General features: G+C 51.7%; 9 protein-coding genes across 9 annotated transcripts; 6 read left to right on the top strand and 3 right to left on the bottom strand.

Annotated features, from left to right (window-relative positions):
- Positions 1 to 1,018: 1,018 nt before the first annotated feature.
- On the top strand, positions 1,019 to 1,342 carry NCS57_00537700 (Epimerase domain-containing protein; the record flags this gene model as incomplete). The annotated part of the gene is made up of 1 exon (XM_053055300.1): positions 1,019 to 1,342. One exon carries the CDS (start codon positions 1,019 to 1,021, stop codon positions 1,340 to 1,342), a length of 324 nt encoding a protein of 107 aa, XP_052914255.1.
- A 604-nt stretch (positions 1,343 to 1,946) lies between these two features.
- NCS57_00537600 (uncharacterized protein) lies at positions 1,947 to 2,780 on the top strand (the record flags this gene model as incomplete). Its single annotated transcript, XM_053055299.1, has 2 exons — positions 1,947 to 2,224; positions 2,279 to 2,780. 2 exons carry the CDS (start codon positions 1,947 to 1,949, stop codon positions 2,778 to 2,780), a joined length of 780 nt encoding a protein of 259 aa, XP_052914254.1.
- A 1,679-nt stretch (positions 2,781 to 4,459) lies between these two features.
- On the bottom strand, positions 4,460 to 5,466 carry NCS57_00537500 (uncharacterized protein; the record flags this gene model as incomplete). The annotated part of the gene is made up of 2 exons (XM_053055298.1): positions 4,460 to 5,339; positions 5,393 to 5,466. 2 exons carry the CDS (start codon positions 5,464 to 5,466, stop codon positions 4,460 to 4,462), a joined length of 954 nt encoding a protein of 317 aa, XP_052914253.1.
- A 480-nt stretch (positions 5,467 to 5,946) lies between these two features.
- NCS57_00537400 (uncharacterized protein) lies at positions 5,947 to 6,964 on the top strand (the record flags this gene model as incomplete). The annotated part of the gene is made up of 3 exons (XM_053055297.1): positions 5,947 to 6,033; positions 6,087 to 6,174; positions 6,228 to 6,964. 3 exons carry the CDS (start codon positions 5,947 to 5,949, stop codon positions 6,962 to 6,964), a joined length of 912 nt encoding a protein of 303 aa, XP_052914252.1.
- A 668-nt stretch (positions 6,965 to 7,632) lies between these two features.
- Positions 7,633 to 9,325, top strand: NCS57_00537300 (Zn(2)-C6 fungal-type domain-containing protein; the record flags this gene model as incomplete). Its single annotated transcript, XM_053055296.1, has 3 exons — positions 7,633 to 7,719; positions 7,777 to 7,802; positions 7,861 to 9,325. The coding sequence occupies 3 exons, from the start codon at positions 7,633 to 7,635 to the stop codon at positions 9,323 to 9,325; spliced, it is 1,578 nt and encodes a 525-aa protein (XP_052914251.1).
- A 138-nt stretch (positions 9,326 to 9,463) lies between these two features.
- Positions 9,464 to 10,195, bottom strand: NCS57_00537200 (Glyoxalase domain-containing protein; the record flags this gene model as incomplete). Its single annotated transcript, XM_053055295.1, has 1 exon — positions 9,464 to 10,195. One exon carries the CDS (start codon positions 10,193 to 10,195, stop codon positions 9,464 to 9,466), a length of 732 nt encoding a protein of 243 aa, XP_052914250.1.
- A 949-nt stretch (positions 10,196 to 11,144) lies between these two features.
- On the bottom strand, positions 11,145 to 12,626 carry NCS57_00537100 (uncharacterized protein; the record flags this gene model as incomplete). Its single annotated transcript, XM_053055294.1, has 1 exon — positions 11,145 to 12,626. One exon carries the CDS (start codon positions 12,624 to 12,626, stop codon positions 11,145 to 11,147), a length of 1,482 nt encoding a protein of 493 aa, XP_052914249.1.
- A 1,363-nt stretch (positions 12,627 to 13,989) lies between these two features.
- On the top strand, positions 13,990 to 14,976 carry NCS57_00537000 (Glycerol 2-dehydrogenase; the record flags this gene model as incomplete). Its single annotated transcript, XM_053055293.1, has 1 exon — positions 13,990 to 14,976. The coding sequence occupies one exon, from the start codon at positions 13,990 to 13,992 to the stop codon at positions 14,974 to 14,976; it is 987 nt and encodes a 328-aa protein (XP_052914248.1).
- A 1,542-nt stretch (positions 14,977 to 16,518) lies between these two features.
- Positions 16,519 to 18,330, top strand: NCS57_00536900 (uncharacterized protein; the record flags this gene model as incomplete). The annotated part of the gene is made up of 1 exon (XM_053055292.1): positions 16,519 to 18,330. One exon carries the CDS (start codon positions 16,519 to 16,521, stop codon positions 18,328 to 18,330), a length of 1,812 nt encoding a protein of 603 aa, XP_052914247.1.
- Between the last annotated feature and the right edge of the window lie 103 nt (positions 18,331 to 18,433).

Genomic DNA, 18,433 nt, shown 5'->3' with positions numbered 1-18,433 from the left:
AAATTATGCCAGAGACAACGTATTCGTGAAAGATGCTGTTGCAATGAAAACTCTCATGCCTACGAGGCTAATATGCAGTATGTTTCTCTCATCCCCAAAGAGTGCCGAAACTGAACCAAAGCTTCGGCGTAACATATCTGCACTTCTTTGACTCCTACCCATGCTAGGCTCTCGATCCTCCTGACGATCAAAATTGACCCTTGATCTGCACGGTGCCGCCACTGAGTGAAGTGACATTTGCAAGATGGCTCCTTTATCGGTCCTTGTAAACTCCACAACTCCGCCAATAACGTTATGCCAATCATATAGGTAACGTTATAGACTAGTTATAAATTTGCCCACTGAACTCCCAACTCTGGACTCTGAAGCCGGCAAATAACTTGAAAAGTCTGTGCATCGTCACTACCCATCATGAAGGTTCTCGTTGTTGGCGGCACTGGCATGATCGGCGGCACGACCGCTCTACCTACATCTGCGATCCCTCGGCCACCAAGTCACCATCACCGGCCGCAAGCCCTCCCTGCCACCCGATGTACCTGCACTTGCAGAGCTATCATATCTCCAGGGAGACTATCTCAAGCTAGAGCAAGACTTTAGCAGAGAAACCCTAGGAGCATTCGAAGCAATCGTTTTTTCCGCTGGCACTGATAGTCGACACATCCCTCCCGAGCAGCAGGCCGAGGCAGACAATACTACCCCTACAGCAACGGTGAGGCTGTTCCAGCCTTTGCACGCCTAGCAAGAGATGCTGGAGTCAAATCTTGGTGAATATCGGCAGTTACACCCATCACGTCGCACCAGAGCAGGTCAAGGCGGCAGCTTACGTCCGCTCGAGAAAGCAGGCCGCAGATGGAGTCACAGCTCTCACATCACCAAGCTTTTACGCCTGAAGCCTTGATGCACCCATGGTGGTTGGAAAGGTCCCCGGCATGCGCGTGCCTATATACGAAGCGCTCGTCAACTACGGGCAGGGGAAGCTCGACATTCCCCATTTGCGCCGCGCTGGGGCTCAGACATCATGTCGACCATTTCCTTGGCAGCGGCTGTCGCTGGAGCGTTGGATAATGCGGCAGTCGTGAGCGGGCGGGCGATACTATTGGGAGACGAGAACTGGACGATGGCCGAGTATTGGGGGATGTTCTTCAAGGCGGCGGGGGGGAGCAATGCCAAGATTGAGGCTTCGGATGAGGATCACCCTCTACTGCCACGTTCTTCCATGTTTGCTGAGCAGGAGACAGTCGTGTATAAGCCTGATGCAGCCGATGTCGCTTTGCTGGGGGGGCATCGCCGAGGCGATGTTGAAAGCACCAATAGGGAGATTGTACGCGAGTATACTTCATGACAGTGAAAGGAAGAAACAGCCGGCTAAAGAAGCCTAACGGAGCGACCCTGGCCATGCTGCACAAGGTGGGTTGGGCGTTGGTCAGATTAAACTGCCTGTCTGTAGCTCAGGGTCCCAGCCACAGGCCTTAATCTTAAAATACACCTCCTCTGAACCTCTCAACACTCTCTAAACCTCGGGAAGGATCCCACTAGTCAGCCGATGATCACTCGAGGAGGAATCCTTACAGGGTCGCTAATCTGCACGACGCCCCGTCAACGAGGCGTTTTGACCCTCTCGTGGAGCCAAAGCCCTGCACGAGAATCCTTGTAGGGCGGATATAACGACTTTTTAGTGCGTCATTGGTTGGTTCGTCCGAACCCGAATTGGTGATTCTTTTGCGAGCTGGATACTGCGCCCAGGCACAGCCCATAATTGTGTGAGAAACGGTTTTTCTTTCTCTTCTTCTTCTCTCGTAACCAACGTCTTTCTTTTATCTTTCGCGACACGCCCTCTACTGTGCTCTGACGACATCCTCTCTCCGTTCGTTCGTTCGCTCCATCCGACTACAGCAAGGTCCACGTCGATCCCTCGAAGCACCGCCTTCCTTTCAAACTCGGACGAGATGGCGACTCAACCAGACCACGCCGGCTTGGAGGTTGATCCCGATGCGACGGCACCCGAGCTTGTTCCTCAATACGATCCTTACGACCAAACCAAGGGCTATGGAGCAGCAGCACAGGATCATCCCTATCCCTATCCAGGCCAGCCGGAGCAAAAGCCAAAGGGGCCCTTTGGCACAACCTTCTTGACGTTTGGTATCTTGGTGGCCGCAATCACGGCCATCATTGTCGGAGGTGCTCTGGGTGGCGGCCTAGGTGCAGCACTAGCCAACTGCCAAAAGTGAGTCTTCAATCGTCTCTTCAGATGCAGCCTGGATACTAACCACACCCACAGCTCTGAATCTTCTGTCGAAGCTCTCACCCAAACATCTGCCTGCCCGACACCAACAGCTGACGCGGCGGCCACCGAGACCAATAACAACGGCACCTACCTCCCCAAACTCTACAACGATGTCAAGAACCTCACGATCGACTGCGACAGCAAGGGCTTCAAAAAGTACTTTACCACCCCTGGAGGCTCCAGGTTCAAGTGGTACTGCGGAGTGGACGCCAGGAAATCAAAGACAAATAGCATCAGAGACATCGGCGTGGTCATTGCCTACACCATCGAGGACTGCGCTTCGGCGTGCGCTCAGATGAGGAACGCTCCCACAGGTGCTGGCGAGGACCCTGTGGGTTACCCTTGCAAAGCCGTGGTGTTCGACCGGGGAATGGCAAATGCGGTGGAAAAGTACAATGGTAACTGCTGGCTCAAGTCGGACAAGAAAGCTGATGAGAATGATGTGAGATGGGTCTACAATCAACCTCATCTGTCGTACGCCGAGATGACAACATAATGTAGTTACTGCAAGGGAGTGTTGGCGAACGAGATAGATATTGTTTAATATGCTTGATTCCCTGTCACTCAACTGGCCGAGGTTCTCAAACAAGACGTAACTACGAGCTAGATTGGTTCAGTTGGCTACCCAGCCCAAAGAGTGAAAATATTTGAATCACGTTTTCAATGGACTTGACAACATGTTCAACCTTGGCTCGCGGTGGTCAACTTTTAGGAATAAGCTCCGAGGACTACATGCCTCAGCCCTGCCCCAATGATGCTTAAAATACACTTCTTGGCGGCCTGATGCAGGTGTCCGTAATCTCGCAACACCACCACCAATCGAAGCAACCCACGTTAGGACCCAGCTGACGGGCGTACGCCTCGTTCAAGTCAGCATTCCGAAGCGGTTCCCCGATCCCACTCAATTGCGCCTCGGGGCAAGGATATCCTCTCCAAGTTCGGCTGAATGCCGTCTTGCTGCCCAAGGTGCCAGCCGAAACCCCAGGGATCGCTCTGACAGGACAGGGATGACACGACCGGTAGTGCCGATTTCTCTGTCATGGAACGCTGATTCACATGTTTGCAGTAATTCTAGCTTCTTTCATTACTGCGCAGCTGGTAGGCAGTTCTGCGCAGGGCGGCAGAGGATTGATATCCTTCGGGGCTTTAAACCGGCTGGTTATCGAGCCGACAATTCATGAATTTATTTGATCCTATCACGTAATCATCATTCCTTCATTATCGGAAGCGTTTGTCTGTCTGACTCTCATGATTCAAGTTTGGTGACCTTATACTACCACTTCGCGAACCGTGGGATGCGTACGCCAATGAACACTATGCAAACGCTGTCGAGAGGCTAGGTGCAAACGGGCTGCTATGTGTTCGCTAGTTAAGCTAGGCAGGAAAAACAGTTGTCTAATGAAAAACATTGTGGCCAGGGTTATTTGATGTTGATCTTAGAAGGATCCATTGTTCCCCGACGTAGGGCCTAGATTGGAGTTACTCTGTGAAGCCACGACATTGTCACCGACATGACTAACCAGCAGCATTCATGTGGATTGAAAAGGTTAATGTATTGTGAGCCTTCCAAGGATAGTGATGGTTCATACTAGCTTAATAGTTCAAATGCGCATTGTGGTAGTTGCTTCTAATAACATCCCTGCCTTTCAAGGCGGCAACGGGCAAAGGGTCAGAACAGGATACGACTTCCAAGCAAGCTGGTATAAAAGCTCGCCTTTGAACGATCAATCTTGAGATGACCCAAGCTTAGGCGGTTGAACGTCTCATAAGGGTTTCAATGCCATCATTATGTTGATGAATGCATCCTTGTTGTACCCAACATCAATCACCTTGACTGTGAACCATCCGAAGAGACACGCAGACGCCAGGACTAACAAAAATGAGGGAAAATCAAGGTGGCTTATGGCCACATATACTAGGCTGGCGTCGGGAAACAATGAGTGCCTTAACGCCTTAACTCCATAACCCTGTTTCCTACTATGGCCATCTGAGACCATGCTACAAGCTGAGACTGGTGAGCGCTCACACCATCATTGCTTGAGACTACAGCATATCCAATTCAATATTCTCCAAGATTAATTACCGAAACATTCAAACAAGTCTTTTATATGAGTCTTGCAAATTATAATGAGAGGAAACCGTCGATACATCCAAGCCCGTACATTGCCCTCCCACTCACTGGCCAACCCAGCCTCCTTTCCTCATCTCTTCCTTTGTCCAGTCCTCCAGCTTCTCAGCCAGCTTTTCGTCCTTGGCCAGGCAACTCTGCCAGCCAGCTTCGGCAATCCTCTGAAAGTATGTACCGCTCTGGCTCTCCTTCATCTCGGGGCTTGCGACACAGAAGACACTCGTCCATGCGCCCTTGTCCCCATCCACCTTTCCTCCCAGAGCGCCAAACACTGAGAAGAACTGCCTCAATAGCAGCGGAATCTCTGCGCGGTCTGCAATTTGGCTCTCCACATAGCCTGGGTGCACAATCGCAGTCCAGATTTCTCCCTGGCCCGCTTTGGAGCTGGGTGACCCAGGACCGTACCTCTTGTGCAACGTCTTGGCGTGGAAGATGTTGCCGAGCTTGGATTGACCATATCGAGCTATTCCACCCTCGTTGGGGAGTGAAGTATCGACAAAGTTGATACCTCCCTTTGGTGCCTGGTAGTGGCCTGACGAAGACAGATTCACAATCCGGACAGTGCCAGAGGGTAGACCCTTTGACGTGTTGAGCATGAGGGGTACCATGTAAGAAGTGAAAACCCAGTGAGCAACATAGTTTGTCTGCCACTGAGCTTCGTACCCGTCTTTAGTAATCTCGAAAGGCGTTGCCATGATGCCAGCATTGTTGACGAGCCCATGCAGTGCGGTCTCTTTAGACAGAAAGAGCTTGGCTGCAGAGACGACAGCAGACAGTGATGTATGGTCCATTTCCAAGATGGAGATATTCGCTTGAGGGTAGCGCTCCTTGATCCCGGATGCTGCATTTTCGCCTTTTGCGTGGGAGCGTGCGCACAGGTAGACGTGTGCGCCATGCTGAGCGAGACGAGCGGCGGTATTGTAGCCACTAGAGCCTCATCGTTAGTTTGGAGAGATCTACGGGGCGAAATTAGTACTGACATGCCCGAAGTACCACCAGTGACAATATACACCTTTCCTTTCAGGTCAGGAAGTGAGTCGGGATGAAAAGTCATGGTGATGAAGAATACGCGAACGATCTTGAAGTTGAATAAATAGGGTAACTGTGCACAAGGGGGGAAAGCGATGGCTGTAAAATTGATTCAGATTGTTGGATAACAAGATAAATACAAGAATCATGGGAAGGGAACAGTGGCTTAAATACCCGAAATCCATACCTAACTCTCCCCCATGAATTGGCCCAGAAGTGACGCTCCAAATCATCAAATCCACGACCAACCATCAGCATCTCGTGGTGTTTCGAAAAGAGGAAAGCCAGATGGTAAGCCAGGCGCATGCAGCTAAGACCAAAAGGGCTAGACTTAAGTTTCTATCCAATGAGAGCAGGCATCTTGCGATCCTACCACCACCGGAATCAGCACCCCCTGTTGATGCTGGCGTCAGCCCAAAACCTCCACCTCCACACTGCTGACGGCCTAGGCACCATGGCCAGCTGCACTTGGAAAACACACATTTTCCCAGTCTACTACTTCGGAATGTCTTCCAAGCCGAGAATTCGAGCTGGCGTCATGCCATCGACTGCATCTCGGGTCCGCGGGACCCCTGTGCCCAAACTACCAGAGGTCAGTTAGCCCGAAGCCGCACAATGAATGAGCGTCTTGCTAAACCTTGGCAGCTCATAGATGAGGAAGACGATTGGAGTGGAATTACTGATGCGGTGTCACGCAGACGGATACAAAATAGGCTTAATGTCAGAGCATACCGTGAGTAACCTAGTAATACCAGCGTCGCTTACCAACATTCACCTTGCATGCAGGACGGCGAAAGGCCCTTGAGTTGAAGAGCAAGGCCACACGTGCTATTAAGACCGAGTCCGAGATACCATGTTGGGTTGAAGCTCAACAAGCCATACGTCTGGTACCAGCAACAACGGCGGCCAAAAGCAATAATCTTCAGGCACCTCTAATACCCCGAATTCCTTCCTCTCAAGACTCCATCATTCCAGCCAGATCACCCAAGCCTCGGATCACGTTCCCCCTTTCCTCCGATCACCTAATCGTTCTGCTCCAATTCAACGTCCTACGTGCATCTCTCGCTAATCGAGAGCTGGTATCACAACTTGGGAGTGCTCCTACTGCCGAATGCTCCTCCGCAGCAGAACACGTTCTCCCATATCCTACAGATCCAGGCATCGCCCCCCCGTCCCTTTTACCCACAACCCTCCAACGCACAATCCCGCATGAAGGCTGGGTAGACATCATACCGCACCCTGTCTGGCGCGACAACGTCCTGCTAGCGCTTGGTCAGTTTGACGAAGATGCGCTTTGGTCAGATATCATGGGCGGCCTCTTTGAAGGATTTCCCGAGTCGGAGATTGAGCATCGGGGTGTCATTGCGTGGTCACCTCCGTGGGATGCGAGCGGATGGGAGTTATCACCAGGGTTTGTGAAGAAATGGGGCTGGTGTCTTAGAGGGTGTGAAGACATATTGGCGATAACGAATCAGTGGAGGCTGAAGAGAGGTGATGAGCCAATTGTTTACGAGCTGCCGTAGTAGGATTACCTGTTATGAGTAACAGTAAACGCTCACAACGATGCGTATCAAGCCACAAAGTGCCGTTTTAAAATGAAACGGCTTCTGGGGGAAACAATTGGTCGCCAATAACGACCAAAGTGCCTTGACGCGTAATACATATCAGACTCAGCTGCATATCATCATGACAAACTTGGACCAACCCATGAGTCAGAGTTATCTCATTGGATGTGTGATCTTGAGACTTCAGGTTGAAGGAGGCAGCCAAGAAGGTTCCCAGACTAGGCTTACAGCCACGATCTTTTGTCAATCTCGTTTACAGACATAAATAGAATCTCAAACCCAAGCCTATGCCCCAAGCGAGTTCAAGCCACCGCCTTCAGGGTGAAGCTGAAACATGTCACCCAAGTTTGTCTGGTTTAAGTTGCTTCACGATGCACTGACTCCTCGCCGTCTTCGTTTCAACAACTACTAACCCAAAGCGGAGCAAAATACTCAATCCTATTGGTTGCTTCGTATTCAACCCAGCATCCTGAATCGCGAATACTCCACTCAGACCGTGTTTTGCTGCGCCTCCCGAGACTCGGACCGCGCATCTTTCTCCCCTTTCTCTCAGATCTAAAAGTCTTTACAATAACGGCCATGCCACGGAATATTCTCTCCCGCCAAGTAAGATAACGTGCAGAACCATGAGCGAATCGAATCCTTTGCCCCGGAGGCCCAAGTTCAGGCGGGCGTATGGCCCCAAAACCCGGACTGGATGCATTACCTGGTGCGTGACCCGCTCAACCCCCAACCCCCTTGTTCCCCGTGCCGAGGAAAGAAGCTGATAGGCGACATTTGTTGGTGGTTATAGCAAGTAAGTTACCTTGCCGCTTGATAGCTTGGCTCAGCTCTAAACCAACTCCTTCATGCAGGATCAGACACGTGAAATGTGACGAGGAAAAGCCCATATGTCGACGATGTCGCGACAGCGGTGTCAAGTGCGACGGCTATGCTCCCCCTCCACCTCCCAAGAAGCCAGTTCGACGACGCGATGTTTGTGTACCAGAGTCAAAGCAAGTCATCATCTTCCAACCCCCGTCAGCACCCGGTGCCCCCATCGAGAGATACTATCTCGACCACTTCCACCACTGGACCTCCAAGCAACTGACCAGCTCAACCGACATGTCCAACTTTTGGATGACCTTTGTATTGCCTCTGGCCCACAATTGCGAACCAGTGAGATATGCAGTCTCTGCTGTCGGTGCTGCTCATCGGTTCTTTATGGCTGGTCAGGATACTCGATCTCCACTGCAGCAGTTGCGAGGCTTAGCGATGCAAGAGTACAACAAGGCCATCTCGCATATCGTACCCCACATGTCTATGGACTCGGCATTCAACATTCACTGTACCTTGGTCTGCTGCATCTTGTTCATCGCCTTTGAGGGCATCACAGGGAGATATACTGAGTCCGTTCGACATCTTCGGGCCGGTAATCGTCTACTGGCCCTGCCGGCCCTTGCCTCGGACACACAAGGACGACATGTCACCAGAAAACTGACTCAAATGTTTGCCACCCTGGGAGTCGAGGCATCCATATTTCTAGAGGATAACATCCTCCCCGCTACAGACCCTCCCTACCGCGCCGTCAACGCATCCGAAGCCCCCGCTGCAACACCATTTCGAGACCTGGAAGATGCAAACTACGAGCTACGGAAGCTGGACGTTGAGGCAGTGGAGACCATGGCTGAGGAGCCTTGGGAGTGCAGTTCAAGCGACCAAAGCCCAGATTCTGAGAAGATTACGTATGATGAGGAGACCTGGAAAGAGCTGGATAAAAAGTTTTACCACTGGAACGCTCGATTCGAGCTGACAAAGTCAATGCTCCAAGAGAAACAGCCTCTGATGATAAACGCCACACAACTCGCCATCCTCACGGTGGCGCAGGAATTCTGGAAGATGAGCATGACTTGGGGGCCCAACTCTCCGCCGCCCATCGAGGCAATGTCGTCTTTTCTCGACGCTTCAGAAGCTCTGGCGCAGTTGGTCGTCGTCCCTGGACATCCAACATTTTCCCTCGACGGCGACCTCATATCGGGCCTCTCGTTTGTGATATCTTTTAGTGAGGATGAGCAGCTTCGGACTCGTGCGCTCGATATGCTCAGGTCTCTCAATAGACGTGAAGGTATCTGGGATAGCAAGGAGGTTTTGGAGATGCACGAGGTAGCGCTATCACTTGAGGATGCCAAGGAGTGGTATGAAAAGGAGGTTCCGGGTGGGGTGCCGGGGTTTATGGTGGAGGTGGCGAGGAGGTCAAACAAGCTCAACCTGACGAACAACATCCTCATCACAGCTGGGCATTATAAAAAGGAGGACAGCCCATCAGATGGATCTTGCTAGAATATTCAAGCGGTCATACTGGGAATCTATTCATTTCTCGTGTATATGTACAGTTCCTGAATCCACGACATCATCTACATCATCGTCGCCATTGCCCTCAAGTCTATATCCCCAACTCCAAACCAGTGTGCAACAAGTTTAGCCAGTCAGCTCAGATCCCTCCTGGGGCTGGATCTCAATCAGGTTGCCATCGGGATCGGCGACAAAGATGAGAGGCTCGTTGGTGGGACCCAGCACCTTGGAGATCAGCTCCTTCTCCTCAGGGCCAAGTTGAGCGAGAGCTTCGGGAGTCAGGCTGGTGGCTCCAGCGACCTTGCTGCCGAGCTCAATGGGGTCACCGTACTTCTTCAGAACGGGAATATGAGGAAGCGAATCCAGACGTTCCTGCATCACCTTGGTGTCAGGCACGACCATGCCGATGTGCGCAAAGGTGTTGGGGGTCTCGATGGACGAATCGATGTTGTAGACAGGAACATCAACGTAGACCAGCTCGATCAAGCCCTCAGCGTTGTTCTTCTCTCGGTTCATCTCAAGAGCGGTCTGGTATCCAGTTCCATTCTTTCCACCGTGAGGGTGACCCATGTAGGTGATGCTAAAGTGCTTGGAGACGTGGAGAGTGAAGAGCTTGCGGAGACCAAAGACGCTAGAGTAAAAGTCGACACTGGCGGTGAGGTTCCTGACGTTGATGCAGAGGTGGTTGATGAAATAGCCGTTGGTGGCAAAGTCGGCTGGCTCATCAGTGCCGAGCTCAGGATAAGGGTAGGTGATGTTGTCGTTGGCTCCTCGGGGCTGAATGTGAGGGACAGCATGGCTCAGGGCGGGAGCGAGGAGCTGAGCTCCGATTAGAAGGGTAGAAAGAAAGCGAACCATTGTGTAAGTGGTTGGTTGTGGGATGTGATCAGAGTGTGGTTTGGGTGTGTAAGTTGAGATTTAATGTGTGAGATGAGATCTTGCAGATGAGGTAAGATGAGATGAGATGAGATGGTGTGATGATGATAAAAAAAAACAAGACCAAAACAATACTCTTTATATCCTCATCTTCAACTACCGACACCAATATCAACCTCTTCATCCTCGCCTTTACACTCGGTTGGTTCTGTCACCGCTTCCGCGCGCTTACATCCTATCGCCCTCATTTTCGCCCTCGCTTGCTCGCGTTTCCTCGCGCCAAGCCGCGTTTCAAGAGCGATTGGTCAAGATGCGAAAACAAGCATGGACGATCCGATCCTTGGATGCGACGCGACGCTGTAGCGTGAGGCGCATGAACTCTTGGTACCTAGAACTTGAGATGAAGGGATTCTCTTTCGCATCCTTTGGCCTTGGTAGAGGAGGCTGGTGAGGCTGTAAGGCTCTAATGCTGGGGTTTGGGTCGGGATGATCAAGGCTGTGAAGTTGCATTCTCTCCACTTGACAGCAAATCCTCTCGGCCAAGATACCGATTTGTCTGTTTCCGACATTTCACAATCTCAATCAAGAATATGCATGAATCCTTTCGCTTTGTATTTCCACATTGAGTAGGCAAAAGCCGTTGGATGCAATCCTCCGCCACTTCATTTCTTCAGCTGTCATGTCACGAGGAGACGGAAAGAGAGAGGTATTTCGGGATTTGTTTCAATTGAACTGCGCCAGGCAATTCCATCGAGACTGGCTCGAGGCGCGTCCACCTCGTCCAGTCTCGGGACATCGTCAATCTATGGATGCTGTTGATATCAAGATTCTATATCGCTGGTCTATTGCAAATTCCCACGTCGAAAGCTGTCGATTTTTCGCCAAATCCAAAAAACGCCAATAGTCAAATCATTCAATCTGTTAATCCTCCTTAGACCACAGCGGCGCCGTCGTTGGCGTCGGCGTGCAGGACAGGGTTCACAGTCTCGTCAAAGAAGCACTTGAAGTCGCTGCCGAGCTCCTGGCGCAGCGCCTTCTTGACAGCCTCCAGGACGTTGGGGAAGACGCCAAAGTTGGCAGGGTTGTTCTCGTCGTTGTCGCCGCCCTGGAAGACACCGGTTCGCACCAGGCACGTGTTCCAGCCGTACATGTTGCCACCGATGATGTCAGACGCAGGGTTGTCGCCGATCATGTAGATGTTTTGGGGAAGCTTCTCCTCGCCGTGGAGCTCGCCCATCCAAGAGGTGAGCACATCGTCGGCGTACTTGTAGGTAGCCAGCTCGGGCTTGCCGTAGACGACACGCTCGAGGTCGACGCCGGTGAGGGCCTTGTACATGGCCTCAAGACCGATGCGGAAGGCTCCCTGGGACATACGGGGGGTAGGGTGCTCAGTAGGGCAGAGAAGATCACCCTGGGAGAAGTAGATGGGGATGCGCTCAGCAACAGGGTCCTCGGCGACAGTGCCAAGGCGACCGTTCTTGCTGCGGAGAACATCCATGATGATCTGCATGTCGGTCGCATAGTCCCGAGAGTCAGAGAAGACCATGATAGCCTCAATGCAGATCTTGGTAAAGTCACGAGGACGAGAGGTAGCTCGCTCCTCATCAGTGAAGACGCGGTAGGGGGCAACGGTAGGGTCCCAAGCGACAATGTCGTTGGGGACGACGATGTTGCGGAAGCCATACTGCTCAGCAACCTCACGGCATCGGTAACCCTCGCCACCGACGACAAGGACAGTGCTGTAGTACTCAGCAAGAGCACTCATGGGTGTGTGGGACTGGATGAACTGGTCGGTGTTGACGGGGTTCTGGAGGATCTTGGACAGCTGCTCGCAGCGGGCCTTCTCGATCTTGCCAGATCCGTTGGTGAGGAAGATGTGGGGGATCTTGATACCAAGCTCGTTGTCTCCGTTCAAGATCTCAAGAGCCTTGCGGCCCTCGGGGATAAGACGGTCGCCGTGGACGAGCACACCGTCAATGTCAAAGGCGAAGGCCATGTTCTTGGCCTTCTTGACCTTCTCAGCCTGGATGCTCTGAACCTGAGAAACGAGGAGCTCCCGGGTAGGCTGGATCGGGGGCATGCCCGGACGCGCAGGTAGACCGTCGGCATGGTGCACAGACGAGAGACGCGACTGACGCTTGCGGGGGATGGGGAGGGCTGTGCCGAAAGAGTTGCGGGAGGATCTGCGGTCCCTCATGGAGGGAGACACGCTGAGGTTGTGCATGTACTTGCTGGCCTCTGAGATGGCAGAGCGGGTGGCGGGCACCTCGATGGGGCCCGTATCCTCAGATCCAGGAATGGCAAGGCTGTTCTCGCTGCCGTTCTGGACACTGGAGATGGAAGACATCTTTCGTAGAGAGCTGGGACTCGTGGGGACGTGGAGGTCCGACTCGTCAAAGGCAGATGGGGACATATTGTGTGGAAGTAGAGAGGGAGGCTGAAAATGCAAAGGATGGTTCAGGGTATCAAGAATGAGTGTATGGAGATGGAGGCATTGAGTGATGACGAATCCAGGGTCTACAGACTCGGGGAAGCGTATTTATCTATCCAAATCAATCAGGCAGAGCATATCTCGGCTCCCTCTCCGCCACGCCACGTCGGGAAAAAATTCGTTCATTGTTGATATCATCATCACCAATATCGTCATCCAGGAGAAATCTCGAAACGGGGCTACCGACGGTATATTGTGGAGCTCGGACACTCACCGTCAAGTTACAAGTTACACGTTATCTACGTTTTTTTTCACTCACTCAAGCGAGAGTAACTTTGACCAAGGAACGTTCCAAGGAGAAGACACGTTGAGTGCGTGCACAACGTTTGGACCCGGAGTGACGTGAGCTTCAAACGTAGAGTATCCGCCGTGGACCCTCTTAGCTGGTTACACCATGGCGACGAGATATGCCTCAGATGTGAGAGCTTGTTGTCGCGTTCCTTGGCGGTACAGCTGCATCAGGCGGTAGTTCCGAGAAGTGGCCGTCCCAAGTGGGCGGTGCGGAGCCGCGGCTGATACGGTATGGATCTCGCATGGCTGTCCGTATGGAACGAACGGTATCGGTATGGATCTTGTACCTGTTGGCCGTATGTGGCCGTATGGATCTAACTGTGGTCTTATGGATCTCACTACCACCGTATCCATCTCTCCTCCGTCACGTTTCGTCTCGGTTGGCCGACCCGCCACCCTCACCGAAAGAACCCTCTGACATCATGCACCCTTTGGACCCTGGGAACTCCGTTTTCACAGTGGACCCGTTACGGGTAGGGCGGATGAGCCTCAAACATCGCAAACGGTAACAATCTGGGACGATCGCCACCTCTTCCCCACCCGTCGATAAGATTGCTTCCATTGTGCAGCCCGTGGTTGGTCGAAGCCGGTCAACCTATGACTCAAGAGGAACCCACGTAGCTCTCCTAGATAAAGTCAAAAAGCAAGGGGGGCGAGTTGTTTTTGTTGCGTCTACAGTATGAAAATTTGATTTTTTAAAAAAGACATTTTTTTATCGCTTCTAGAAACTCGTAGTAGGCACAATGATATCATAGCTAGTCCACTTTGTGTCGAAACCACCACGTTTTGTTGAAGGATGTGATACAGCCACCTCGCCAACAAGAGGACCCTGATAATTTATCCCGGCTACAGCGCCTTGAGGCGAAAATATCTCTTTTTCTCATTTATTAAAAGCGGTTCCTTCGATATCTGTTATCTCACGTTATCTCACTCTTCTCCTTCCAACGCATCATATCCCTGTCATCACGAATATCGACCTACCTACCTATCCACCATGACCTCCAACACCACCACATTCACCCTCAACAACGGTGTCAAGATCCCAGGCCTGGGATTTGGCACCTTTGCCAATGAGGGCGCAAAGGGTGAGACCTACAAGGCCGTCACCTGCGCCCTCAAGTGCGGATACAGGCACCTCGACTGCGCCTGGTTCTACCTCAATGAGGCAGAGGTCGGCCAGGCTGTGAGGGATTTCCTCAGTGAGAACCCCTCTATCAAGCGAGAGGATCTCTTCATCACCACCAAGGTCTGGAACCACCTCCACGAGCCCGAGGATGTGAAGTGGTCGATGCAAAACTCGCTGTCCAACTTTGGCCTCGACTATGTCGACCTCTTCCTGGTTCACTGGCCCATCGCCGCTGAGAAGGACGCCGACAACAAGCCCAAGATTGGTCCCGACGGCAAGTACGTCATCAAGAAGGACCTCACAGAGAACCCTGAGCCTACATGGCGCGCCATGGAGGAGCTGCTGGCCAGCGGAAAGACTCGCGCCATTGGCGTTTCCAACTGGACCATCCCCGGTCTGAAGAAGCTGCTGGGCTTTGCCAAGGTCAAGCCTGCTGTCAACCAGGTTGAGATTCACCCCTTCCTTCCCAACACCGAACTTGTCAAGTTCTGCCAAGACAATGGCATCCTGCCCCAGGCCTACTCGCCTCTTGGCTCCCAGGACCAAGTCCCCACCACAGGCGAAAAGGTCCGCACCAACAAGACCCTCAACGAAGTCGCCGACCGCAGCGGACACACCCTGGCTCAGGTTCTTCTCGCCTGGGGTCTCCGCCGAGGCTACTCTGTGCTGCCCAAGAGCTCAACTCCCTCGCGCATCGAGAGCAACTTCCAGGTTCCCACCCTCTCTGACGCCGACTTTGAGGCTGTCGAGGGCGTTGCCAAGGGCCGTCACACTCGCTTCGTCAACATGAAGGATACTTTCGGCTACGATGTCTGGCCTGAGGAGAGCCCCGAGAAGGGTACTTCTGTTGTTTAAGTTTGATTATGAGTTATGGAGAATACCCGTGGATGCGTGGCAGGCCCGCGCGAGGATCAACATGTTATAACGATGGCGTTTGAAACTGGGAAAAGTTATAGACTTAACATAGAGTGCTCGATGCTGGCTGGATGTGGCTCGAGCACATGAGATCAACAAGCATGTTGCAACCCGAGATGGTTGATGAATATCATAAATGCACTTTGCTTGCCCGTGGTGGTGATGGTTTTGATTGTCCTGATTCAACCGTTTGCAGCTGAATTGCGTGATGCGTCACACAATACTATTTGATGAGATGTCGGACCCTAAGATCAACAGTAAATGCTGGGCAGTCATGAGAGAGATGTGAAGACAGTATCTATCAAGTTGGGATAACATCTGCATGTGTTAGCTACTTCATTATAAGACATCTTATTCTTATTTTTCAATGACGTCTCCGTCGCACATAGGGTCAAAGAATACACTCATTAACGCGTAGCAGCATCAAAACCCAATGCTGATTGGAGAACATCAACTCACAGCGTTTCAAATGTGCAAGTTTACGAGATAGACGGGAAACTATTTAACCCTTAAAACGATGCCATATATGAGCACTACTTGCATGTTAGCCCTACATCTCAATGATATACTTGTTATTAAGTCGTATTCAATACAACAATTACACATAATCTCACCTAACCCAAAATCCCTCTCCAAGGCACTCAATATTCTAAACGCATTTCATTGGGCAACGGGGTGATAATAGTATGTGTCACAATCTATATATTTGGTCAAACAGTCACCAAATTTCCGTTTAAAAATAGAGCAATGGTTCAGTCTCTCATTATGAATAAGGTAGTTTATGAGACCGCCGTGAGGAGAGGGTTAGGACATACGCATGTTGCGTTCACTACTCAGTTCAAGTCTAGGTTTCAACACGAGTTGAGATACGTTCTCTCGTAGGTAGATGAGTTTCCGTTAGCGAAAAAAACGAGCTTGTTATCCCGTGAAGATTTGATATTTGATTTTGCTAGAATTATAAACATTATTCTTCTTGACCCGCTGAGGGCAACTCAAAGATAAAAGACTCGTCCCTGTGCTCTTGATACCCTGTAGGATTTCTTTTGGCCGAAAAGTTAGGCCCTGTCAAAAAAAAACTGTACTTTGCATTCACCATCCATGCATGGCCAACACCTGCGACCTGGCTGAGACCAATAGATTCACTACGTCAACATGACAGGGGTCTTCGGATCCAATGAAATCTCGACGCACTCTTCAGCTTGCTCAGCCTGCTGCGGGATCAACTCTCGTGATCCAGCCACCGCCTTTCCATTTTGTTTAGTAGTGAGGGTATATTCTAGCCATCGCATCCGCTGATAGGATCTAGGTGATGTCCGGAATAGCTCTTGGAGCGACTGAAACTTGCATCACCAATCTGAGAAGTCTCAATATACCAGCTTGTGTGCACTTGAAACTCCGTAAGCTCTTCCCTGCTTTAGTCTCTCCACACACAGGTACTCATCTAACCAGGTGAATCGCGCCATCGAGGACGTCACCAACGTCATGATATCTGGGGTAGAGTCTAGGACCGGCATATTGGCCGTGTTCTTGACACTCCAGCTCCTCGTCTTCATTCTCGAGATTCTTGTTTTCACCCCAAGCATCAGAACGCGAGGGTGGTACATGCCGCTGCGGCAATGGCTTGCTCCTCTCGGTGTTGCTCTCCTCGGAGTAATTCTTGTGCCCATCGTGTTCATAGACGTCGAATCGACCGGCGAAGCCCTGCATGGCAAGTGCGGTGTCGGTGTGGATGCCGACGTCGCAGGTGACGGCGTCCGCATCGCGGCGTGGGTGCAAGTATGCGTCCTCATCGCAATCTCTTTACTGGGCACCTTCCACCCCAATGCCACTGGTGCCAAGGAGATGGGCGCTGGACTCGTCTTGACGCACATATCCCTGGCTATCGCTTTGCTTGTCCAGGTAAAGCAGCAGACACTGACATTGGCTGATGCTGCCGTCGGCGCCATGATTCTTGACGCTCAGAACATGGCCCTATCAATTCCCCTTGCAGCGAAAGAGTCCTTGGCCGCCAGATGGCAGGTTCAGGTTACGGGCTTGATCCAACTCTTTGGACTCATAACCCTTCTTTTCATTGTCAGACAGCTATTCCAGGGCTCGTTTTCCACCGAGGAATGTCCCTGCTTGACGGTATTCTGGTGGGCATGGCTCAGCAACTGTCAGCCACCCCAGAATGAACAGGCTCTATTTTGGGTTTACTGCAGTCTGCGGTGCTTGATATTTGCACAAACGTCGTTTCACTCTCTCTACAACACTCAAGAATTCCACGAAGCTGAGCCAAAATGCGGCGATGAGGGAACTGAGATTCAACAGAAGGGTGGCGTGTTGGTTTCCATCACGTATCCCAACGACAGTATTGATGGACTGCCTGCCTCCTACAGCGAGTATCCTGCTACTACGTCTTCCATATACGCCCTACACGGTGTACTCGCCCTCACTTCCATGAGTGCAGCTGAGATGGCTATTCAACATTCGAATCTGCAGCCATCATCAGCCATCAATTCTGTCGGCCAGATCATAGCTCTCGTCGTCGCTGCCGCCACTGCTCTGCGGGCAGGTTGGCTTTTTCTGATGCTCTTCATCCGTGACTGGACGTCCGGAAAAGTATCTGGTATCATGTGGCCTTTTCGACTATACAACTTCACGCAGGCGTCTGGCTGGCAAGGTTACACCCTACTCCCGACATCTGGCCACGATCCCAGCACGATCAAGCTTGGTAGCATTATCAACGACCCCAAAGACCCATTTAGTCCACTCGATGACCCTGTAACGACAGAACCGGCCGTCCGCACTCGCATCGAGGATGTCGAACAGATAACCACCACCCGCTCCCGGGGGCCCAAACGGGTTTTCAATCACATCCCTGCTTTTCGCGACGTCACGGCTGAAGATTTGAAAAGGGTGACAGCAGATGCTATGGAGACAGTCAAGTTCACGCCGAGCACAGATTATATTGAGGAGAGCATGAAAAAGCCTGGGGTGGAAGCTTACCTTGAGTCCATGCGAGGCCCCGCCAACAGAGTTTTTATGGTGACTGGAGTAATGAACGCGGAAGGTTTTACTCTTTCTACTTGCAGTTCATCTTCTACCTCTGCGTCTGCTTCGATGGCAGTTCCTGGGTTCCCTCTGGACATGGGCGCTAGTGCTCATATGGGTAGGAGCAAAGAAATGTCAACAACATACCATGGGCTTATACCTGTTGCATATCGGTTAGAGGCTATCACGGTGGGTAAAGATGGCTATGTCTTTAAAGCTCAGAGATACGGAGGGGATAATTGCATGGACACGATAGCCTAAGACGCTCGCGCCTGGAGGCCTGAGTTTCCCCAATCTGGGCCGGTTGAGCTGGCATCCTTTCTCGAGTAGGTGCCTCTCATCGACTTCGAGGCTTGGGGCGGAT

This window comes from Fusarium keratoplasticum, chromosome 4 (genome assembly GCF_025433545.1).
Source record: "Fusarium keratoplasticum isolate Fu6.1 chromosome 4, whole genome shotgun sequence".
Classification (NCBI taxonomy): Eukaryota; Fungi; Ascomycota; class Sordariomycetes; order Hypocreales; family Nectriaceae; genus Fusarium; species Fusarium keratoplasticum.
This window is presented reverse-complemented; position numbering and strand designations above follow the sequence as displayed.